The sequence below is a fragment of the Alosa alosa genome, chromosome 17 (genome assembly GCF_017589495.1).
Source record: "Alosa alosa isolate M-15738 ecotype Scorff River chromosome 17, AALO_Geno_1.1, whole genome shotgun sequence".
Classification (NCBI taxonomy): domain Eukaryota; kingdom Metazoa; phylum Chordata; class Actinopteri; order Clupeiformes; family Clupeidae; genus Alosa; species Alosa alosa.
In genome coordinates, this window is record NC_063205.1 from 7,959,923 (window position 1) to 7,984,611 (window position 24,689).

General features: G+C 43.2%; 1 protein-coding gene and 1 long non-coding RNA gene across 2 annotated transcripts; one reads left to right on the forward strand and one right to left on the reverse strand.

Annotated features, from left to right (window-relative positions):
- Positions 1 to 359: 359 nt before the first annotated feature.
- LOC125310731 lies at positions 360 to 14,727 on the reverse strand. The gene is made up of 3 exons (XR_007196345.1): positions 14,646 to 14,727; positions 7,464 to 7,510; positions 360 to 660 (listed from the first exon to the last, which is right to left on the reverse strand). It is a non-coding gene; the product is annotated as an uncharacterized LOC125310731 (long non-coding RNA).
- A 1,395-nt stretch (positions 14,728 to 16,122) lies between these two features.
- LOC125310990 (amphoterin-induced protein 2-like) lies at positions 16,123 to 20,726 on the forward strand. Its single transcript, XM_048268789.1, has 2 exons — positions 16,123 to 16,246; positions 19,369 to 20,726. The coding sequence occupies exons 1-2, from the start codon at positions 16,123 to 16,125 to the stop codon at positions 20,724 to 20,726; spliced, it is 1,482 nt and encodes a 493-aa protein (XP_048124746.1).
- The last annotated feature ends 3,963 nt before the right edge of the window (positions 20,727 to 24,689 follow it).

The following is a 24,689-nucleotide window of genomic DNA, read 5'->3' on the forward strand; positions in this document are numbered from 1 at the left end:
GTTTTTTTTTTTTTTGGTTTTTTTTTCTGAGGGATGTGAAATTCGACACGGGCTGGGAGCAGTAAATTATCACAGCTCTGCCTCTTTTCCCTCCCCAACACCTCCCCCCTCTCTCTCTTTTCTATCTCTCTCTCTCTCTTCAACTATCTATTTCCCTCTCTCTCCATCTCCCTCTCTCCTCCCTGTCCTCCCCCCATTGTGGTGAGAGGCAATGTAACTAGGACCAGTTAGTAGAACCTCCCTCACCCCTCCTCCCATCCAAACACACACACACACACACACACACACACAACACACAAATATACACAAATACACTCACACACAATTTCCCCCGACCTTCCCCCACCCACAAACCCTGCAACACTTCATCAGGCTCATGTCCATTACAGAAGGAAAAAAACAGGCGTGAGATACAATGTGGCGTAGCACTCAAGCGAGAGAGAGAGAAAGAGAGAGAGAGAGAGAGGCTTCTAGAATTATGCGGAACGGTGTGGAAATTGCCTGGCGTGGACGTGCGAGAGCAGCAGGGCCCGAGGCGCCCGATGGCATTGGTCAGCGGCGGGGATGAGCGGAGCGGCGCGTGCCTCCAGGCCTGCAGGCCATTCATAAATTAATGAGCGGGTCTTCAGCGGCGCGCTGCTGTCTCGCTGCATTTTTTCCCTGTGAAGAGGAGCGGAGAGAGAGAGAGAGAGAGAAAGAGAGAGAGAGAGGGGGGGAAACACATCGGAAAGAAAAAAAAAAAACGTGGCTATAATGTGGAGGCAAGCACAGGGAGTCCCACCACACCGGCTAAAGAATTTCCAGAATTTGAGTCAAATGTATTAGGGCTCCTCAGTGTAGCTTAGTAATTACAATCTATAAACCCCCAAACTACACCCAAAAACACACATTGTAGCAATGTGTAGCTATGTAAGAAATACACTCTGTAACTGTTAATGTACAGTGGGGTCCAAACTTATGCCCCAAATGTTTTTACTGTTTTTACAAATGGTTTTACTGATGTTTAAACATTGGCGGTGATTTATCTGTAAAAGTACGTTCAAGGAATCAGAATGTGATCAGAAAAACTGAAGCCGGATCTGAGCATCGATGGATATGGTGGAAATGATGGTAGAGAATGCAGCAACAATACTTCAGGTCTTAGGACACAGCCAACTGACTCATTGTGTGTGTGCTGGGCATATCAATTTAAGAAACAGTGCGAGGAAACACTTTGAAGGTGTTAGGGTTTGAAAAACAAATATTGTCTTTGATTTAGAGATGCTACTCACTTACGTGTTCTGATTCTGAGCAGGTAATTTGTATGTCGGCACAGACAAACCAATCTCAAACACGTAATATGGTAGCCCAACTGCAGAGGCCTTCCAGAACAAACAAAAGGCTTCGACTCACAGATGCTTTAGTGGTGCTTGACTCCATTTCCAGGCTCACACGGCTTGATTTATCGATAGAGAGCACAATGTTTTTGATCCGAGCAAATCTCACTGTTTGCTATCTGACACCATGCAGACAAGGCGCGCCCTAAACTGTGATGACTTCAAAGGATAAAAAGTGCATGTCTGTTTACCTCTCCAAACAAGAAAAGGCTTCAGTGTAGCTTTCATTCTGTGTGTAAATCATGGGCCATGCTACTGAATCGTTGTGTTGCTGAATCCAAAATCCCCTCTTAAACCTTTGAGTTGTTCTGGCATCCTCTAAGGGAAAACTAAAGTTTTATTTACAGAACATGTACTGCCTAAATTTCTTTACATTCTTTACATTCTTTTACATTTCTTTACATCCCATTCTTATACTAATATACTGTTATTATGGCCTTAAATTACATCAGTTGTGGTAGTAATACCACATGTTTGTGTGGTAAGGCGTTATAAAATGGGCTACAGTTCATTTCCTGTGTGCTCAGTGGATCTCTGTGTTAGTTCCAGTAAATTTACATTTGGCTAGAATCATTATTGTCTGGAAGAGACCGTTTACTCAGCTGGACTTTTCTCTCACAGTCTCTAGGAGAGAGAAAAATGAATTGCATCGAGAAGGCATTGGTTCATTCTCTTAACGAACAATGAGACATTATTTATAGGATGGAGTGCAAATACATGCACACGAGTTGGATGGGGTAACTCTCCAAATACTGGCACAACACACGTTTTTCAACCCGATACACTATTGAATATGAAAAGTTTTAGGTCAGGAAATCTGCAGTGCTTGAAAAACGCTTGCTTATGCAGCATGGGAGATCCCCTACCGTCCCAGGTACTCACCGTCCTCCCTCTCTCTCTCTCTCTCTCTCTCTCTCTCTCTCTCCATCCAAATATATCCCACTCTGCCCAGGCTATGCTGGTGATCTCAAATGCCTTGCGCTCTCCCCACAAATAGTCCTCATTTGAGCAACCCTTTCCATGTGGGTAAAGTAATCTCTTCTGTCCTGTCCTTAAAGCTACCCCCTGCGCTTTTATGCATGTGATTAGGTTTGAATGAGAGCAATAAAACCCCCATTAAATTGGGGTGAAATGAGTCATTACCGCATTCGCTGGCTGTTTGGCTGACTCACATGTCCTTTTCATCCACCCAAGGATTTGCAAGACTGATGTCCCGGCTGCTCATATTTGCTGTACGTTTGGGGTGGCGCCAGTGACTGGCATTTTGATTTCCACAAGTCTATCCGTCTTGTTTCTAGAACCCATTCACTGTTATTCACTGTTACGTGAATAAGGTTCATGAGAGTGCCATGATGGTGCCTTTTGTTTGGAATGAGAATTGGAATGATGATAACAGGTTGAATGACTTCATAGGAACTGTAAAATGTTGGTGAATTGTGGATTTGATTTTTTTTTTCTATCTAGAAAAAGTGTTCAGGTCAGGATCATTATGCCACAGCGGTGCTCAAAAACTATGAAGTGGTTTGTATGCATCAGCTGGCAAAAGCCAACTCACAAAATCCCTGATTAACAAGTAATTTGTTTTCATAAATTAGCTATGTGTATTTTCTGGATGCAGCATCGGTCCTGAATTAAGGCTTACTTGAAGCACTTGGGTACATTCCTTTGAAGCTGTGCCCTGCACATTACATCAGCAGAGAGAATAATTTGATGACTTGTTCAAGCAGTTAACATGTCTACATGTGCATAAATCATTTTTAATCCAAATGAAAACCATTTTGAAGTCCAATCATCTTTCAGTAAAGAGAATATTAAAATAACCTTGCTAATTAAAGTGTGTGATTAAAGCAAATGAAATGTTCATAATTATAATCTATGTTGACATGCAAATGATTAATTTGTTGATTGTAATCACGGGCATTAATTATGTGTCTACCCTGTATGCATGTGTAAATCAAGATTCTGTTTTTTGTGTGAATTTATTCACGAATGCATTCATAATTTATGTCAAGAAGTGGTCTCATGCAAAGTATAAAAAATGTCGATGTCAATATTTCACAGATTATCAAATATATAAATTAAATATATTCAATTCTGTTTTAATTAGATATGCTGGAAAAGCATCTTAGACAAAGTAAAGTAACGTAAAAACTTAAAACTTTAGGACACTTTATAAATGATTAATAAAGGATTTATTAAACACTTATGAATGCTACAAACATGTTACACAGGCAAGCATGTAAAAACAATGTGAGTAAATGACAATTGACACTGTGTGACATATACAACAATGGGTTGTAAATAATAGGATGGTATCGTATCACTGTCAAGTAGGAAAGCAAGCACACGTAGCTAACATGACAAATAACACAAAGACACCAAGACACCACACACAATGATTTATGAGAGCTTTTCTGTTACAGGCTCATTATATCATGCACCATATGAATGCTTTGTATAGACAGAGAAAATGGTTATTGCAGTGATATGATTCTAGACATTACTGATACATGCTGAAGATTTAATAGGATAGCAACATATACATTATATATAGTATGTGGGTGTGCATGAGGTGGAGGTGGTGGAATGGGGTAGAAACTGGGAGTGGAGTGGATTGATGAATAATCCTGTGTGTAGGTGTCTAGTCTCTATTGTGAGCGCACCATATTTGGTATGGTAGCTTATTGCGGTTATCATGGAATGTTCCAGTCATTGAGAAGTGAAATTCCACGGCTTATCATGGCAGCCACTGAACGGAGGCGCGCCTCCTCCACACACACGCGATCTGAGTGGTGCTCAGATTTCTCATGGTCAGAGAGCCCGGGCTCATGACAACTGAGCTCCTGCCATTGTTGCCGCGGTAATAATAATCTGATCATCATCATTAGGTGGCTTCTTTCCACTTGGCTAATCTGGACCCGGCCCCCAGATCGGCGCTATACGCCGCCACGCTCCCTCTCTCAGGTAGATCGGCCAGATACGCATGGCTTCCCCGTGCCACAATCAGCGAATACCAAGGACAATTTGTCTCATTAGGAGACCCCGGTGTTTCCATGGCGACGCTGATTAAAGAGGCTGTCACCAAAATTAGGGGTCTAATGGAGTTCTCCTCGCTGATAATGCCGGTGATGAACCCGGGTCATAAACATCAGGATCGAGACCCCGTGGAAGGAATCATCAAGAGAGGTCGCTCGCTGTGCCCCGAAGATGCTAAGCTAGTCATAAAACAGCGCTAGGCAGGGATCTGTGAGCCCTGGCGGGCGTGAGTGTGTGTGCTCGGGGAGTGAACTGTGAGGGCCTCATACATAAATAACTTGTGAGAGAGAGAGATGCAAAATTCACGTCCTCCTCTCTCAGTTTATCAGTATCCCGATTCCTAACAGGAGCCTGGAATGTAGCCCTCTATAATGCATGAAGAATTCATTCAGGGCAAGGGTACAGCTGATAAAAGATGATTCACTGACACTGGAGAAATGCAAATCTGTCTGTTGTGGGTGAAGGCATGGTAAGTACTAGAATAACATATTCGTACAGCTACTTGAAGATGAGATCAATTTTCATTCATATTAGCCATTAAATTGGGCTCTCACATACTGTGTTTTGAAGTACTGAAATCACAAAATCACAGAATGTTCCTTCATCAAAAAAACGGCTTCAAGATCTTTCTGAAATGAGATAGCATCTATTATACATAATCCTTATTTCTTGATATTTCTTAGATTCATTAATGATTAATTCATGGTTAATAGTTCAAATGTGCCACAGACAACCTTCATAAAAAACATTATATGTGATATCTCATGACAGTGTGAATTAAGTTCTTGAATCTTTGTTTTTTGACTATCTAAGAAAGCAGATACTTTGTCCCATTTGTTTTTGTCCTCAAATTTTCTTTGACTGATTATTCAGACATGCTTGCTTTCCCCTCATTAAACAATCAACAGAATATGAATGATTTACACGGTATAAATGCATTATGGTCTAATTAATGCTTTTTGTTAACAGTGCTCCCCTGACTTTCTGCCTGATTGATTTCAGCTGAGTGCATTGACTGCTGTGAAGGTAATCTTGAGGAAGAAAGGGAAGGCACTGTTAGCAGTTATCGAAATGCGCAGATGTGCCTCGCCTCCTCCCCAATGCCACATCCATCAGACGTGCACTTTGGGAGGATGCTGGGCCGGACCATCTGGCATCGCTTAAAAATAAACGATGGGTCTAAATCAAGAGGGACACCTCCATCCGTCTGTCTGGTCCACGAGCCAGCCTGATCTGCCATCTGAACCTCCAAGGACCGCCGAGACCCTGCCTGTCAAAAACGACGACTTGGACTATGAGCTGGGTTCAGCCCCATCCCTCTACACACACACACACACACACACACACATACACCTTCACTATCATGTTTCAACACCAGTAGATTGCTACTTCTGTTCAGCGTGATGCATCACAGCTGTAGCTGCAGCTTTGCCCCGATCATTTATCTAAGGTGTTCAAGGTACTCACACCCTTGCAAATGGATAATAAACAAAGGTGTTTGCGCTGGAGTCAAACAGGACAGGTGTGGGGCGACAGCTGCCAGTGAGCGAGTCAGTCTTGTCTCGCCACAGTGCTCTACGCCGGCTTTGTTTACTCCATTTGCAGTGAGGTTCCGGGAAAAGGATTATGCACAACGTCTGTGGCAAAACGATTAAACAAAGCCAACCACAGAAAAAAAAAGGAAAAACTTTCCAGTCTGGAATCTCCCAGGCCACCACAGGCAGCCAAAGCACATGCCAATAAATCACTCAGCCACCCAGGCAGCCTGTGACTCTAATGACAGGCCCAGAAAAAAAGGGAGGGCGGCTGTATTAATTTCATTGATTCTGAAATGAGGCGCGGCGATAAGGCTATCTCTGCCTTATCTGTGGCTGACGGGGGGTGGGCATAATTAAATGGACGGCAGCAGCGGCTCGGCAGCCAGATGACGAGCGACTGGCCCAGGCAGTCAGGCAGGCGGAGGAATATGAGGGCTGAATCATCTTCAGCCTGGTAGGAGCACATGGTTGATTAGATTGGCGCCTAATTGCTATCGCTGCTATATTTAGGCCTAATCAAAACCCCCTAAGACTCCTCGCCTCCCACCACCAAACCTTCTACACACACACACACACACACACACACACACACCGCCCAAGACATCGACACCACCAACCCCCTCGTCCACCCCCCAATCTTGATGAAGGTCAGATTGCTGTATGAGAAGCTCTTGTTTTTGAGCTTGATGGGCCTGCACACGAGTGGGTCCTGATGAAAGGAGAGACAGAGAAAAAAAGAGAAAAGAGGGACCCACGCCGTGCCCTCGACCGCTGCTCCCTGGAGATTGCTGGAAGATTGAGGTTAAGAGTAGTGGGAGGGACAGGGCCAGCGTCTCAAAAGGGGACATTGATTTGAGAAGGGGCACAACCAGCGGAGTTATATTGAACATCGGGGGCAAGCCCATGGGCACTCCACCGTCACGGGCACGTTTCAAAAGTTGGTTGGAGATTGTTCTTTGTAAACTCTTCACAAAGACTCAACATGAATTATTAGAAGAGCTTGGTCCCCCTTTGACATTAATTTGTCTTAGGTGGTTGTGCAAGAGTCTCTTAGGGTTGCTATTGTCTCCTCAGGCATGTCTCAGTCCCCTGCACTCTCTTTCTCGTTCGATGAAAAGCAGCAACTGGAAATGATTATTAATGTCGAGGATGATGGTAACAAATTGTTCTGTTTTCTATTTGCATGATTAAATGGAAACACAATTTCCATGATTCGATTACACAGTAAAATCACTACCTCTGCGACAACGATAAATCAAGATGAAAGTGAATTTTGTGAGTTAGGGTTGCATTCTCACCTAAACAAGGGGCCCTTCTGAGTCACTTTCGGGAAGCGTGATTCATGATTCACACGTGTTTTAATATTTTATTAATGACTCAGCTCTCAAGGGTTGTAACATTTGGCAACGATATGCCACACAGTAATTCAATAATGGCATCTTGGAGCAGTAATGTTTAACTACGGAACAGAGAAGTGTATGCCTCAACCAGTGTTCAGAGTTCCAGTACGTACCAGAGTATAACTGCAGCGCGGCAAAGACGACAGCGGGACTTGACTGCCTGTGTGGGAAAAACAGAAACGGGTTGTGTGGAAGAAGTGAAAACATATCTATATTGCATCAAAGCCCAAACAATAACGCCACTGGATAGGTGGGCCCGTCACATGATGGGAAAATGAATATTAGCTGGAAAAGAGGGTCTGGGAGAGAGGAGACAGAGAATAGGCATATGATGGTAGAGATAAGCAGAGGCAGAATAATGATGGGAGGCCATGGCACACTCTGAGCGGAGGAACTGTCTGGGAAAAGTTGAATTACACAGACAATATGGAGATGTAATGAGAAGATGACTCTATTGTTAACCGTGATTGATGTTTAGCGTGAGCCCATGGCCAAGGGCCTGGATGTTGAAATCAAACATCTTCACTTCATTCACCTTTCCCAATAAGATAATCCTATAATGACTGTCCTCTTATTCTAGAGGCAGAGGTGGTTCTCTGGCCGTAGTTGCAGTTCTCGTCCAAAAGAATGCAGGAATCTATAGGACTTCTATAGTGTACACCACATTCTTCACTGGGCACCATTCATATGGCCAAGACCATAAATCCTCAGCTCAAACAAAATACACCATGATAAGTTTCCATGATCCCTCCGCAGATGTAACCGGGTTAAACTTTTATCTATCTTTATGAGAGTAGAGTCACTGAGCACTTTGGATGCGTTAAAACTGAGTTAGACTGTAAAAAAAACTATACCACTGCCTTTTGATTGCTTCTCTCCGGCAAGCCTAGCCTCCATTTCGCACCATGCCCCACAGGAGTGGCGGGGGTCCTAAACAGCCACACTGTCCTGAAATCCTGTATCTCAGTTTATTTCCATCTATAGCAGACACACTGTGTGGGAAATGTGAGATAATCATCAGAAATTGCAGCCCCTCCATCCATATCTACCATTACAGTCAGGCACAGCCAATGTAATCTGGTTATCCAGCTGAGCTGTAGCCGCGGGCTCCTCAGAATGATTTCTTGTGATATTTTCATTATTGCATTATTGACATGTTTTCAAACTATTGCGAGATACAGCCGAATTGCATTTCATATTTGAATGAAACCTATTTATCTTATTCATCGTGTAATTTACATGCGGGCACCTTTTTTTTTTTTTTCTGAGCCGGAGCATACATTTCTTGTCAAGGTGGGAGAGTCGGACCAGAACCGAGGGAGTCGGTGGGGAAAGTGAGCGGGTGGCGCTGAGTGGGAGTGAGGCTGGGGCCGGGGCAGGAAATGGGACGGGAGTTTAAAAACCGCAGCAGATGTAGCGCTCTGCGGTGCGGCCATAAAGCAGGCACCTCCGTGGAGGCGCGGTGTAATGAAGGAGCATCACTCTCCCCCCACCTCGCTGGCGGCTCCAGACATCTGCAACCCAACTACCTCCCGCTGCCCCTGTCTCACTCTCGCTCTGATGGAGCGCCAGCCCCCCCCAGCAGCACCAGCTGCCCTCCACCTCTACCACCACCAGCACCAGCACCACCACCAGCACCAGCACCAGCCAGCACCAGCACCACCACCAGCACCAGCACCACCACCAGCAGCAGCACCACCACCAGCAGCAGCACCAGCAGCAGCACCAGCAGCAGCAGCAGAACCACCCCGCCTCATCCCACTGGTAGCACTGTTTGTTTTCGGCGGCCCCTCTAGCATGAAGGGGTACGGGGTGGGGAGGAGTGGGCAGTGGAGGAGGGGGAGGCGGAGAGGGGTGGGTGGGGGGGGGTGCTGCCCCCCCCCTGTCCCCCTCCCCCTCATACACCCACCATTCGTCTCCATTACACCCCCGAAAATACTATTTGTCACTTTGCGGGGGAGAAATAATCAATATGTCTTGTGGGGGCAGTGAGCGCATTAGGGGGAGCAAATTGATGTCTCTTGCCCCAGCGCTCCTCTCTAGCGGGCTGGGCCGTATCTAATGGGAAGCCCGGCGCGTGGCGTTGTCAGGTAGCGGGTTTTCAGCCGGATGGTGCTCGCGTTTTCTAAAGGTTTTCTTGTTTGGAGGTGTGGACTGAGCATCGGCTGTCAGGGACTTGACATTTGTTTTTAAACAAGCAATAATGGAAGCAGGCTGCTATTGGAGCTCTCGGGGAAGATAAAGGGGAAACAGGAGGTGGGTGGGGGGTGGGTGCTGTCAGGATGGGGAAATGAATGGTGGAGCTGATCCTGCTGGATCTGGCTGTGCTACAGTGGCTAACAAATCCAACGTAATTGGCCAAGTGGGCGCAGGGTTTAATTGGTTTGTCTGATAATCTGTTGATCAGGACCAAGCAGGCAGACAGCATGTAATAGTTTGGATCTTCTCCACTTGCTTCTACTAGTCAAGTATATTAACTTGGAACCTGAAACCACGCAACCATATGGCAGATAGGATCCATACTAAGTGCCAAGTTAATCTAGGGCATATTAGCAAATATGTCATGACCATTTTCGAGGAAATACTTTCAGAGGCCTATTTAGAAGACATGTCTCACCACTGGTACGGAATCAGGTGTTTTTGGTACAACTGCTCTAAACTGCTGGCCTTTGTCCCTAATTGTGCAATGGTTTCCCTCAAATGTCTGTATCGTAAGCCATCTATCTAGGCACAGCAGCCACCTGTGAGAGGCATGATTCATAAATCACGTTAACAGCTCGGAGAACGCCAGTCGGAGGGGCACCGGGTCGTAAATCTCATTAGCTAAGCCGGCTGACCCCAGCTTTCAATCTCTGCCATTATCCCTTGACCTTGCCCATCTTGCGGACACAGGTAATTAGTCCTCCGAACGAACGAATGAATGAACGCACACTAGCTGCTGGGAGGGATAGTGTGAACACCCCTCCGACACCACTCACCCACCCAATGCACACAAGGCAGTGGCTAAGCAAGCATCAACGTCGGGTCCGACGTTAAAGAAAAGAAGATAGCGTTGATGAGAGTGTATGTGTGAGCTGGGGAGGATTTGTTAAACTAGGAGATATCACACCCCTCGGGTCTCCTGGCCTCTACCCTAACGCAGTCCCTTTTTACAGATGTAGGCTACTGTATCCCCTTGGCCCCGGTGTCTTCCACATGACTAAGCTGTGGATGGTGATGTTTCTGGATGACGGCACTGGGCAGGCTCAGAGTCCCAGCTGTTTCCTCTGGATTAGGGGAGCCCCGGCAAGGATGCCAGAGAGTCCGCCGAGACTCACCCTCCCTCCACCTCCCTTCTCCGCCCCTCCTCCTCTCCTCTCTTCTCCTCTCCTCTCTTCTCCTCTCCTCTCCTCTTTCTCTCCTCTCCTCTCTTCTCCTCTCCTCTCCTCTCCGCCCCTTCTCCTCTCCTCTTCTCTTTCTCTCCTCTCCTCTCTTCTCCTCTCCTCTCCACACCTCACCTCGCCCGCCTATCCTTGCCCCTCGCCCCCCCATCCCCCCAAAAAATCGAAAAGCTGCAGGAACCCTCGCACCTCCAAAACCCGCAGCGCCGGTATGCATCTAAACACAATTACGCAATTGCCAAAAAGTCATTTTCCCTCATTTGGGGGCTGATTTAATTTGGCCTTTTAGCGTGGGGGAAATCTCAATAGACGGTTTAATTAACATGTGCGACGCAAACTCTTGTGGCGGGGTGAGGGACCTGTCGATCAGGCGGCTTTGTGCCATGCAAAAAGCTCTGGCGCCATGTCTGAATGTAAATGAGGAGACAGGCGCCCGCAGAGATGCCGTCTTCTTTTTTGGTTAAACGCTTTCGCTGCGTCTAAGACCCTGTTTACAATGAGCCTAATCAGATTAGAGATTGAAACAACCTTAATCTTTCCTGCACGCACTCACACATCCAATTTTGTCACAGCAAATGTGATATGTATGCTAATACAGTATTTGAGGAGTTTTTGTAATTCTGTGTAGCATCACATTAGGAAACAGTGTTTATATGAAGGTGGAAGTTAATATCACAGTAGGGGGATTAGGCAAAGGCATAATAAAAACATTGCTTTAGAACTGGATTGAATGGCACCTAATTTGTATCATCAACAGATCCTCTATTGTGAAAGGTAGAACAAAAAACTCTAATAATGGCATCAAATAAATTATGACATTCTTCATATACAATACTTTGTTTTCAGGTATTTTCAGTTCTGAAGTGTATGATAGAATAGTCCACTAGTCTAGGCAACAGCTGTGTCTAGACCAAAAGCGAACCAGGGCCAGATCAAGTACATAACCAGATGCCATCTGGGAGTCACTGAACATAAGGAATGAGGGGATTACAATTTGCTTCTCAGTGAATCTGTGCCTAACTGTTACTCATAAGTCCCAGAAAATCTGCCAGTTTTATGTCATATTTATATCTACCATACTGTATCTACACCCATCACCATCTTAACCATGATCGCAGCATAATCTGCTGTATATTACACGGCATATGACGACCTGAAAAACATATGGCCTGACAACATGTCCTTGGCCACAGTTTTCGCCTGATCGGCTGGTGTTTGCGAACGACAATACTGTCTGGAGCTTTCACACAGAAAACAAAGTACCCAAATCTGCCCTTCTGTGTCTGATGAATGTCATCACCCCGCTGGTGGATGCCAAGTTTACTGCTGACATTTCTAGTCTAGGAGCTAATTAAACCTGTATAAACCTCATTCTAATCCCTCTAATACCAGAATCCCAGTCCGAGATATTGCAGCCAGCCAGAGGAAGTGGACTCATATCGCCATGGAGAACACTGCAGCCCCTTGGTGAGCCTTCCCTTGTGCTTGAATGGACAAGGTGTGGTATACAGATAGCCAAGGATTAAACAGTATCCTGACCCTGAGAAATTATGGAATCAGAAATTAGGACTTTCTGAAGAGATACAGTTTGTGGATTAAAAAAGAGATAGTGCTGTTTAAAATCTCATTAGCACTTAACGTGAATTTTGTAAAAACTATTCACGAATGAATAGTTAATAGTTAATAAATAGTTAATAAAGAATGAATAATAAAACGATGGTCTCTTAAAACACTGAAAGGATTATTTGGCAGATAACATGTTGTAATAAGCATCTTCTCTTTGAGGGAAAAAGGAATTGCGAAAAGAGTAGCTGATATTCTCAGCCAAATGGTTAGAGTATGCCAAAGCCCTGCCAACTTGTCAAAAAAAATCAATATTCATAGTACTGTGGGGCCATATGTAATGAGTGTCTGACTCGTCTTTGATCCGTGTTGAGGGCTGTCAAATGGCCATGCTAACAGATCTGCTTTTGAAGTGAAGACTGAACAGCTGCTTGTGCTGATATCCAAACACTGCTTTCCTAACTCTGTTGGACACACAGTAGACACTCATAACACACACACACACACACACACACACACACACACACACACACACACACAAACACAAACACACACACACACACACACAATCAACCTCCCTTTTCGTTCTCTCTCTCACTCTCTCGCTCTCTCTCTCTTTCTCTCTATCTGTCCTGCAAGGACAAATTATCACTTATGTGTCCATAATCTGAAAATACCTTTATTATAACTATTACAGTGCCTGAGTAAACATCCTTTTCTTTATTTCTGGATAAGGATCAATATCACCAGTGATTCTACACCACATCATACCTCTGACTATACATGATGAGAGAGTCCTTTCATTTTGCCTTCAGCAAAGACTCCTGGGATTCACTTCTGAGCTCTTATACAGCCTAATTGTACCACTGCTCTCTAGCTATACAAACATTTGAATTCATCTTACATCAGCTTTTTTTCCCTTTGAATGTGTGTAGTTTGTTTGATATTCATGGTTGATGTGTAAAGCACAGATCTGTCTGCTCAGAGGAAAATTCAAACAGAGATGTTTGTCTAACGCCTATTCTCTGGAGAAATAATATTATCGGGTTTCATTTATATTGGCAACAATCCTTTTGATTGAACTGATTCAAACTCACATCTCTATTTGCTTGGCTACAATTTTTAAGCAAGAGAAGCAAGTGCCGGTTGAACAACCTAAATGGGCATAATGAATGAAGATGAATTCAAGCCAAGCAAAACTGCAGCTGCCTTCCATCTGACTGTTTTTATTCTACCACATGGTGTATGAGAGTGTGAGGCTTTCAGATTGGTGTAAAGCAGTCATTGTACAGACAAAGCCAATTGTACATCCTCACAAATAAAATATTTAAAGGGATCAAACACCATGCTGTGTGAGCCAGTTCTTCTCTCACACCAAGGTAGTGATGGAAATTGTGGAAAAGTAAGTGTTGTGCAACGATTGATCTTTATATATCACTAGTCAACGTATATTACAGTAAAAGGTAGGCTATCATTATTTATTTGTATATCTAGAGTTGATTACAATGTTCTATGTAAAGCATTTAAAACTCAAAGATTATGTGTGAATGTAACACAGTTTCTTGTAAAGCATTTAAAACTCACATAGCCAAGGAAGAGTGAATCTCGGGAGAATGCCACTAGAAAGGATGACGTAACCCTGGAATAACCGAGGGTGATGTGCACTGACAAACGCATACTATAGGCCACATTTTAAAACTCCTGAGCGAGATGGCCATCACAGTGGGGATATTGTGCAATCAAGCATTTGTGACCATGACAAATTACCTAAGTCTAAGAGGCCACGCATATTATTGCCTACTACATGACTGGCAAGTTAAGTTTCCCTATTTTAAACTGCTAAATTGCATTGACAGGAAGAACTTGTAGAATATGTAGAGGTATAGCGCATAATTATGACGAAGAGACAGCAACAAGTATTTAGGGAGACATTATGACCATTGTATTTCAAATGTAATTTCGCAATGACAGAGGTGACTAAGTTGAATCAGTTTGAAGATTTCAAAACACAAAATAAATATGGCAGGTATACACAAAAACACATTTTGACATAAGTGAAGACCACTTCTAGACTATAATTTTATATTAAATACAATATAGGGGGTGACCCCCGGTCCCCTAAAGCATTTAATCTCGAATGAATATCTTGGTAGCAGTCAGAAACGTGACATTTTCCAACACTGCACTTGGCGCATCCCTGGTCCATATCTCTACTGAAATATTAAGCCTACAATTCCCTTAAACTTCTTCAACACGTGAAACGAATTGCAGAAATATGCATCTTTGGTCTATCTGTAGTTTCGAGTAACAGAGCAATTCCCTCTGTAAGAACCCCTTTCTCTCCCTACTTACCACTGGTTGCCTCCTATTACAGTCGAGGTCCACGCCGCAGCTCTGCAAACTACCGCAGACTCAGTCGGGCTTGGTAAAAGAGACACGGCAGAGGGCGGACGGGCCAACCGAAACACAGCATGAAGAAGGGGAGAGGAAACCGCTGGTAGAAGAAGGGCTATAGACAGCCACATCACTCCCATTCGCCGCACACCCCTATCTCTGAAGATGAAGTCGCTTGGTCTGCCTCTGTGAAACAGAGTTCAAATACCGTGAGCTACACTTTTTCACCATACACGCCCCCTTCCATCCCCTTCCTTACCTCCGCGTTACGTTCGATTTTTATCTTTATTACAGTCACCACCCATTCTGATTCTTCTAATGTGCTTTACTTCCTGTTCATTCACGCGCCAGCTTTTTTTCTCTCTGTTTGTGTACAAAACGTCACTTCAGTAGCCCACCTCAATCGTTTTTCACAGTCACAGATAATCAGCAATCTCGAAGTATTGTTTCTCTTTGCAGTACGCTACTTGCTGGATTGATTCGACACATTGTTATTTTGCCTTGATAGTGTAAGGCTATTAGCGCCAATGTTTGCAGGACCCTGGACAGCGCCATTTCAGCAGAGAGACTGGAAAGTGAAAGACCCTAATCAAGAACAACAATAGGATTTTCTTACACGTACACAGGCAGGCACATACACAAGCACGTTAGTCAGGATATTGTTAGGCAGTATTGCTCATTTACCAGCATCTCATAATAAAATGCCTATTACCAATGAGAAATACATCTCATGAGGTATGCAGTTATCCTTGATCCACATTAATCTAATCTTTTTTCATATCTTTGCAGGGTCCTGGAAAAGCCCTCGGCTGCTGGCCTACTCACGCTGCATTGTAATCACATTCTAGCACAGTACACTGCAGCAGCTGCTCTGTTCCACTTTGTTCCTCTCTTTGCCTGGTTCATCTGTTCCCTTTTCCCAGGGTTCCTCTTTCGGAGAGGGGCTATGTATTTTCTCAGGCAGTCTATTGGAAGTGTGTGTGAGGGAAGCCCTGCTAATAGCAGCGATATTGAGATGTATGTATTAGAGGGACCTTGTAAGACACCCATCTGAGACATGAAATGCGATCCATTTATCAAGATGACGCACAGGCAAATTGTTGCCAGAGAGGGCTATTCCTCAAGCGGTGGGGCCACACACGGACAGCCCAGTAAGGGTCTGCGGGCTTTTTCGCTCTTTTATTTTGATCCCAACAGACATTTATTTGGTGAACCATTCATTTTCCACCAGACGTTTCCAAAAAGCTTCCTCTGTCAGATATACAGCTATTTTATTTCTGCAAAGTCATCTTTGATGGGGTTTTCCTTGCAATGTGTGTATTATTTAGAACCAAGAGCAGGTGCATGATGGGTGGTGTGATATTGATTTAAATGAAACATTTATATGAGACCTGGGGGTTGGATAACAACCAATGTAAAATGAGGATCTAGAACCATGCTTCAGGAGAACCACGTGCCCAGTGAACACCTCATGCTACCAGCCTGTGTCCCTCTGTCTCTGTCTGAGGAATGTTCAGAGAGCCATTTATCACTGTTTGTCAATAACACATGGCTCTCAGGTAAGAATGGATGTGAATGGATCTGTCCCTTGATCCTGACCTGAACCCCCATATGCCTTAATGACATATTCTTGTCTCGGTATAATGGGGTAAAAAGTTATTTTTAAACTGTTGGTTGCCGCATCAAATCTTTTTTTTTTTTTTTTTTAAATGCACCATTGATCAGGAAAGTTTTTGAGTTGAGCATTATTGCTTGCTACTAACTACTATTGATTGGTACACCCTTAATGTCAACAAGACAAAGACATTACTGGTATTGGATAAGGATAAGGCTTACTAGTAAATTACACTTAAACAGACAAGTAGGTTTGAGAGAGATGCCGCCCCATTTTCTCAGCAGGGGGTTAGCCAGTGCGCCTCATAACGTGCCCAGCTGTGGTGCTGTAGCGAAGGTCAGAAAGGGTCTTCAGGGGGATGCTGATGACAGCCTACATGGTCCCCATCACGGCAGGGCGCGAGGAGAACATGGGCCCCAGATAGCATCAGCTTGTTAAAGAAAACCTTCATGTCACATGGGGGTCAAACGTTTGATCAGCCGCATTCAAAACACTCAAACAAACCTGCAGATAGATGCACACACACACACACACACACACACACACACACACACACACACACACACACACACATACACACACACACACACACGCACACACTCACACACACACACACACACAGGCACATAGAAAGGGTGGATAGCATGACAGTCCAAGTCTGTGAAGAAGGAAAAGAGAAGGTGTGGGGGTGAAGGTCATCCAATCCACCCCTTGCAATTGGCACCTGCATTTAAGTGCACTTACATACAAGAAGTTTGGAAATAAGTGTGCTACCATAAACAGGGTATTCTCATTTTTAACTTGTCTGAACCCTCAAGTTTGAATGTTTTCAAATTGAAAGGCACTGATGCTGCATTGATTTAATTTTGCCAGTGGCTAATTATATAGACAAATCCTTGTATGAAGGCTCCTGTCAACAGGCTCTGAGAGAAAACATGCACTGAGCAAAAGCTTTTAATTTTTAAAGATGATCTTAGGTTTCATTCTTCAGATTTTCAACTCAACCTTACACTCACACACTCAACCCCACATACACAACCATGTGTGTGCGAGTGTGCAGTGCAGGGATTAATGTGATTAATATTTTTAAAGCAGTAATTAGGTGTCAGCAGAGCCTCTTGTCATCCTGATGGGTTGCTTTGCATTATTTAAGATGGTGCACACACCACACAAACAAGAAAGCCTGTATATTCCACATTAGCGCATTCTTTCACATTCAACACATTTTAGCACAATATTTTTCTAGTAGGCTACCCACAATGGCCAAATCATTTCAGGCACTCTCCAAATCATGTTATTTCAGTGATGCCATGCTGTACATGATTCATTTCAGTCTATTTGACAGGAGCACGTTAGGCATTTTGGTCAGACCGAATCCAGACGAGCTCAGTTTTGTCGTTATTTAGAAGCACCTGTGCCCGTAAATATTTGGGCACAGGTGGGAGACCCTCCCACGGCGACACATGCTACTGACCCAGCTATTTCAAGCCCCTTGTCTCTCCTCAAGCACAGAAGTTACGTGAACTGATGAAGCCCAGCCTACTTTAACCGGAGCACACATTAATCTACCTTACGGATTCATTTGTTCCCTTTGTCTTCATTTGCGGTCTCTTGAGTGTCCACAAACTTTTCGCGATAAGTTTGATCCCTGAACAACGGCTGGTTCAATTACCTTTGGATAATTGTACAGAACAAATTGGCTTTTCTTTAGGATACTTATGCTGCTGTGGGAAGTGTTTATTATAGTTCATTATGTCTTCGTTATCGAGAATTTGATAAGCGTTACAGTTTTTCTCGATCGTTTTGATACCTGTGTCAACTCTGAAATCACACTCAAAACAGTTAACACCCGTGTCTGAACAAAAGCACTCTGGACACTCTCAAAACACTTAAAACATGCAGCAAAAGCAAATCTTGCCTTCAAACACTACAACTTGTTGCCAATTAAAAAACACTCTTTAATCAATCATTACACACTGGACAACAAAATGCAAAATCTAGTTCTCAAAATGAGCATTTTTGCTATGTTTGTTCCATTACTTTCTCATTTTTCTGGTAGGCCTATCAGAAAAAACTGTGAAAAGACAAAATGTACTGAATAAAAAAATAATTTATTCATTCCTCCCAAGATGTAACTGCCATTGACATGTAAGACATACAGTACGTAAATACCTAGCAAGATACAGTAAATTTCATTGAACTACAACTTCAATGACAACGTCATTTTTCATCGAAATAGACCTACAGTAAACACCTTTTGTACTGTTTTCTCCACCAAATAGGCAATACAGTACTTTGTCTAAATGTGCATTAGATCCATACTTGCAAATAGCAACACAGAACAGACATCTCTTATGTATAATGAATGATTGCTGATTGAAGAATTGTGCAAAGGAGTTTCACACATGTGTATCAGAGATTCAGACTTATGCAAGGAATCTATACCACCTGTGAAAAGATGTTTTACTTTTGTTTAGCATGGGAAAACCAATAGAGTTTGGGGCTTTTGAATGACACCTGTGTTAACTGTTTTGCAAAAGGGTGTGAGAAATGTGTGAACCCAATGAAAATGTGTGAACACATTCGCAAGAGATGACTTTTGCTGTGCAAAGAAAGTAGTCATGAAGATCAAGTGGGTTCCAGTTTACTTAAGCAGGTAAAAGCAATCGAGAAAAACTGTAATATATTGTTTAACTGTTACAGTCAAGGTTACTCAAAAGAGTACTATGGGAGACAACTAGATACCAATCTAGTTCGCTTGAATATCTCGTTTTAATTAGATAAAACTAAACACCGTAAAGAACAAACATTTTCCATAGTTAGATATTCTGTTGTCAAACGTAAAGTAAGATAGCATGATTATAAGGCCTGTATTGTTACAACAACAACAACGATTCACTGTGTCTCTCGTTAGCAGTCATGCATATGGCCATGTCCTCCTATATACTAAAGCCTCCCTCTCCAATCCTTAAGACTCCATGGGTGCGAATCGTGAAGCTCATGAAGTATGCCGCAAGTCCTTGGCAATGTTGCTTTTTGTTTGCTTCGCCCTCTCCATGTATATAGGCTGCTCCCATGCCTGCTTCAGCTCGGTTGACATAGTCATCTGCAGAGGGCAGAATTTCTCGGCTGTGCCAGCCAACCTCAGTGACCTCATATGGCGCCTTGACCTGGGCTCCAACGCCATCACCTCCCTAAGCTCCAGCTGGACACCTCGCCCCCTGCTCAGGCTCGAGGTCCTGGTGCTGGCCCAGAATGCCCATGGCACCATTGTGCCAGGCGCCTTTGTCAGCACGCCTCACCTCCGCCACCTGGATCTGTCCTCCAACAGGCTAAAGTGGCTTATCGGGGGGATATTCAAGGGGCTCGGTGAACTCGAGGAGCTGCTTCTGTTTGACAACCACCTGGGTCGGATCAGCGGCTGGGCGTTCGAGGGCCTCGGCGGCCTCCAGAGGCTCCATCTTGGCAGGAACCGGCTCACTCAGCTGCCCCCCGAGATGTTCGACGGCGTGGTGTCTTTGTCCAAGCTCAGAGTCTTTGATCTGTCCTCGAACATGCTGTGGGGAGTCCCAGTGGCTTCCATCCTCGCTCTGCCTCCCTGGACGCAGGCTGCCCTTTACCTGCACGATAATCCTCTGGTCTGCACTTGTGCCCTGCGCTCCATGTTACAGCAGTGGGCCGACAAGCACTACAGGACAATGGTGGACTTTCGACATGGCCATCCCTGCCTCAGAGGAACCACTGGAGAGATGCTGAACTGCTCCTGGGGGCTGCATGACTCTACTCACCCGGTCAAGGTGGTGTCCCAGGTCAGGCTAGGCGAGCAGTTACTTCTTCTATGTCTGGATTCAACAGAACAACAGGGGTCATCAGTGCACTGGGATACCCCAGACCAGGAGGCCTTACCAGGGGAGGACCATCACCTGCACGTGCACTCAAATGGAACCCTAGAGATCCAAAGGGTGCGCCTGGAAGATTCTGGAACATACCACTGTAAGGTGATCAGTGGGGGGCAACAAGGCTCTGAGAAGTTAGTGGAGGTAGTTGTGAGTGACAGCGAGATAGCATCAACACCACACCAAAGTGAAAATGTCCACACAGGATTCACAGCTTTGGTCTCTTGGATGGTCAGTATAATCCTGCTGCTGTCCTACCTCTACTTTAGTCCATGTCATTGCTGCTGTCGTCGCAAACATTTGGGTTTGTCACGTCCTGCAAAAGGTAATCCTCAGCTTCAGGCACAGCCCAGCACAGCTAAAAAGGTGGTTTTTGTGGAGCCTTGGATGGAAGTTACTGCCATAGATGTGGCTCACTCAACAGGAGACTCAACAGGAGCAGCCAATCCAGTCACCACCAGAAGCATCCTGAAGAATGGTGGAAATACCTCTGATCCTCCGATAAGAGAAATATGCCACCTGATCTAGCCACCATGTTACACCAGCACCACTGAAACACTCAGGTCTTTTCATTGTGTCAAAAGAAGGGGGAGAAAACAACACTGACAGGTTTTCTATAGACAATCAAGTGTGCTGTCAGGGAAAGTTCCTCTGATTGCAATCAGACAGCCAGACATCTCTTGTCAAAAGCTCAGTGGCTGCTGCTACATATTTTAGAGTCTTGATTTTGATGGAAAGTCCATTTAGATAGATAAGGCTTAAGCTGTTACATTCTAAAATAACACAGTTTTGAGAGCTCTTTATGATAATCCAAGCTTTCTGGTTAAAATGCAGTGGTTATAGTAGTTGTAATGTTTAAAGATGTTTCTTGTTTTGTTTATATTAATAACAGAATCACCAACTAAATCAATGCTAAAAATATTTTTGTTTTTGTATGTGAGCCATTTGCATAATGGCCTTGCAATATATCTTGTCAATTAGTAAAATGTGCATTAAAGTCTTGTGTAGATGGAGGGATCACTGGTGCACACAAATGTTGAAGTTGCTTATTTCTGATGGATTCTGATGAAGATGTAACCTACATTGAAAAAATAGTCTTTTGTTGCAGCGTTCAGATATATGTGTGTGTATATATATACTGTACATTAAAAAGCAACTTAAACATCTCTGTGTAGTGATCCCTTCCTTTTCACTGCATGATCGGTCCTCTCCTGTGAAGCACCAGATTATTAATCAGAAGCATTGTGGAATTACCATTTTTACATGTATTGAAGTGTGTTTTGTTTGGATATAAGTTCTTGTTGATGCCCTAATTTCCACCAACAGGATAGGGTTATGAATACCACTTTTTACAGTCTTTTTGGACATGCCCCCAGTTTAATGATTGCCAATATGAACTTGCACACAACCCTCCTGTGATGTTCTGTCTAATTGTCAATGCGTCTGGACACATATATCTTTAACCACATATTTTAGTATGACTCATCCTTGACCCTTGATTTATAAATAGGATTGTGTGCTCCTCATTCCCATGGCCATTGGAATGTTTTGTGTGCTGAGTGGTTATGGAAGTTTAAACTTTTGCTTTTTTGTTTCACAAATCTTTGTGAAAAAGATTGACAAATGTCTTATTTTACAGTTATGCTATAGGAGTACTAATTTGCTATAGTGCTTCCCACAGAAGTTCAGCATTTGGCCCTTTCAAGACATGTATTTCATGTATTACAGTAACAATAATCATGTAAAGGAAGACTGTCAAAACACACAATTAGATGTGCTTGGTTTGCTTCTTTGTCAGGAAAAAGAAAAACAAGAAAAACAAGTAACAAATTCTGCTGAGTATTTAAACAAACTCAAATGCAATAGCCTGCTGGAATAAAGATTTTTTCCCTGTTTCTGGAGGAAAGGTGGAGTAGCAAAGATGCACTGAAATTCATTGAGTGAGCACTGCCCTCTACTGGAGTGAATGAAACAGTACTACTGGCGAATGAAACAGTGCAGAGTGTGCCTGTTGATGTGGGATCCTGTGCCATGTCGGTAAACTGTATCACTTCTCATTTAGGTATACAGTACATGATAGAATGGGATGTTTGAGTTATATCATTTTACTGAACCACTTTGTGTGGTATGCCACCGGAAGCCTTGATGTAGTGGCCTGGCATGAATGGGGTGCTTTGTGTCGGACATGAATATATCAGCCATTATGACATGATTAAATATGACACATGGGCTTGGCTTAAATTAGATTCATTTGAAATATAGTATTAACATAGCAGTACCATAGCGCCACCACATGAAAGGGATGATCACTTCACTTTACCACAGATATACACAAGATATACAATAGATATCTAAAGGGATTAAAACACAGGTCAACACACAAAAGTCTGGATGTTCAAGAGCGGGACATTTACATGACCAATGAAGTGTTGAAATATATGGCCACATCATAAAACTTTCAACACATTGTTATAGTAATACGTTGTGAGACACAAAATGCATCAGCCATATTATAATTCATTCAACAGCTTGAAAATGTCATTCCAATCTACAGCCTATAGGCTGTGCTGAAACACTCTGGTATTCACTTTTGCTTGCAATTAAGTGAATGGAAAGAGTCATTGTAACATTGACATAATTATGCAAACTATTTTATGTTCAAATAGAGATGATTAATCTTTTATTTTAATCAGTATGGTTAAAGTAATAAGCAGTATGATTAAGTTTAAGCTTTAGATTAAAATACTGATGTTATGAACTTATGAATGTTATGTACAAATCTCAGATAACAAAATAATTCACTCTAAAATATAATACTTTTTCACTCTAAGCAGGCTCCTTGTCGATAAACCCTGGAGAAGGTATTCACTTTTATTGTTTTCCTTGACAGCAGCTGGTAGCTCCAACATACTATAAATTAATATGCATATTTTATTTGGCTCTTATCTTACACTCCAGAAGCATGGGAGTTGTGCAGTGGCAATATATCAGATTATCAATTTTATATGGCTCTTATCTTACATTTGCTTGCAATTAAGTGAATGGAAAGAGTCGTTATGCAAAATTATGCATACTATTTTATGTTCAAAAATAGATGATTACTCTTATTGTTTGGCTTGACAGCTAACTGGTAGCTCCAACATACTATAAATCAATATGCAAATTTTATTTGGCTCTTATCTTACACTCCAGAAGCATGGGAGTCGTGCAGTGGCAATATATCAGACTGTGCGTAGGTCTCTCTCATTGTGATCATTGTTTTGCTGCTTGCCCTGCTTGCTTAGCCAGGAGTTCACATTAGTTCACATGAAGATAGTAGACTATGAATGCTATCTGATGCAAATGGCCGACCATTTGTGTTGTGTGGCATATGATTGTATGCTGGTCTGGAAAGAGTAAAAAATGGCAACACTACTTTATCTGTGCACAACATAATGGAACAATGACTTCTTTCAATATCATCATCATTTGAGATGACCTTCAAAAATGCCTGCCACCTGTGCACACCAGTGAAGATTGTTTCCACTCAAAAAAAAGCAAGGCTTTACTCTGAAGGATCGGTGTTTTGAACTGTGTGCTGAACCCTGAGACTTTTCATGTGGAGACGCCGTGGACGCTCGGGGTCAGAGTTGCCTCTGGAAATAGCCCATTGACAGGAGGATGACAGATAGAGGTGAGAGAGGATGCTCCAGCTTCGACAGGAACATGGAGGCAGTGCCTCACTCCGTCTTTATAGAGATGACACCTTGTCGAGTGTGCTTTGCTTGCGAGTGCTCTCTGTCGCTGATGCAATTGTAAGTCCTTCCCACAAAGCTTGTTAAAATGCCATCACAAAACCTCCCGTGGCAGCAAGGAGAAGCCATGGATCACTGAGTTGTGAAAACACAAAGAGAATTCACTGGTGGTGCAGATCTGGTTTAATGAAATGGTGTGGAGGACGAGTGATGAAAGATGCTTGTGTTGCATGCTGTACATTTACTGAGGTGGGAGTTCATTCCATGCATTCTCTGTCGGCCTCCTGATCCATTAAACTTGACGAGAGAGGGATGGCTAACTTTTTCATATTAGTTTTCATGTTGAGAAGTGCACCGATATCAGGAGAAAACATAGACGGAGTGACATAGACTGTGATTTTAGCTGGCTAATCTAATTGAGATGAGGATACAATGATGGATATAAATTAGCGATTGAATATACTCACCAAAAATAGCTCTCAAATAACCAGGGATGTAGAGTAATACTGTCTGTATAAATTGGTCAAGTACAGGCAAGAAGTTGTTGTAACTATGTTTGGTTAAAAAACATTCATTATTTGACAAGTTGCAGTGGTGCTGAGATATTGTTCAAAAAGGTGTTTCAAAATACAGTGTACAATCCAATGGTTCATATATTTTATTGACTGAATTATAGATATATGCTTGACCTACTTTTGGAATATTCTTTAGGTTAGGCTTGCCCTTCAGTCATCCCTCCCTATGTACTGTATGTAGC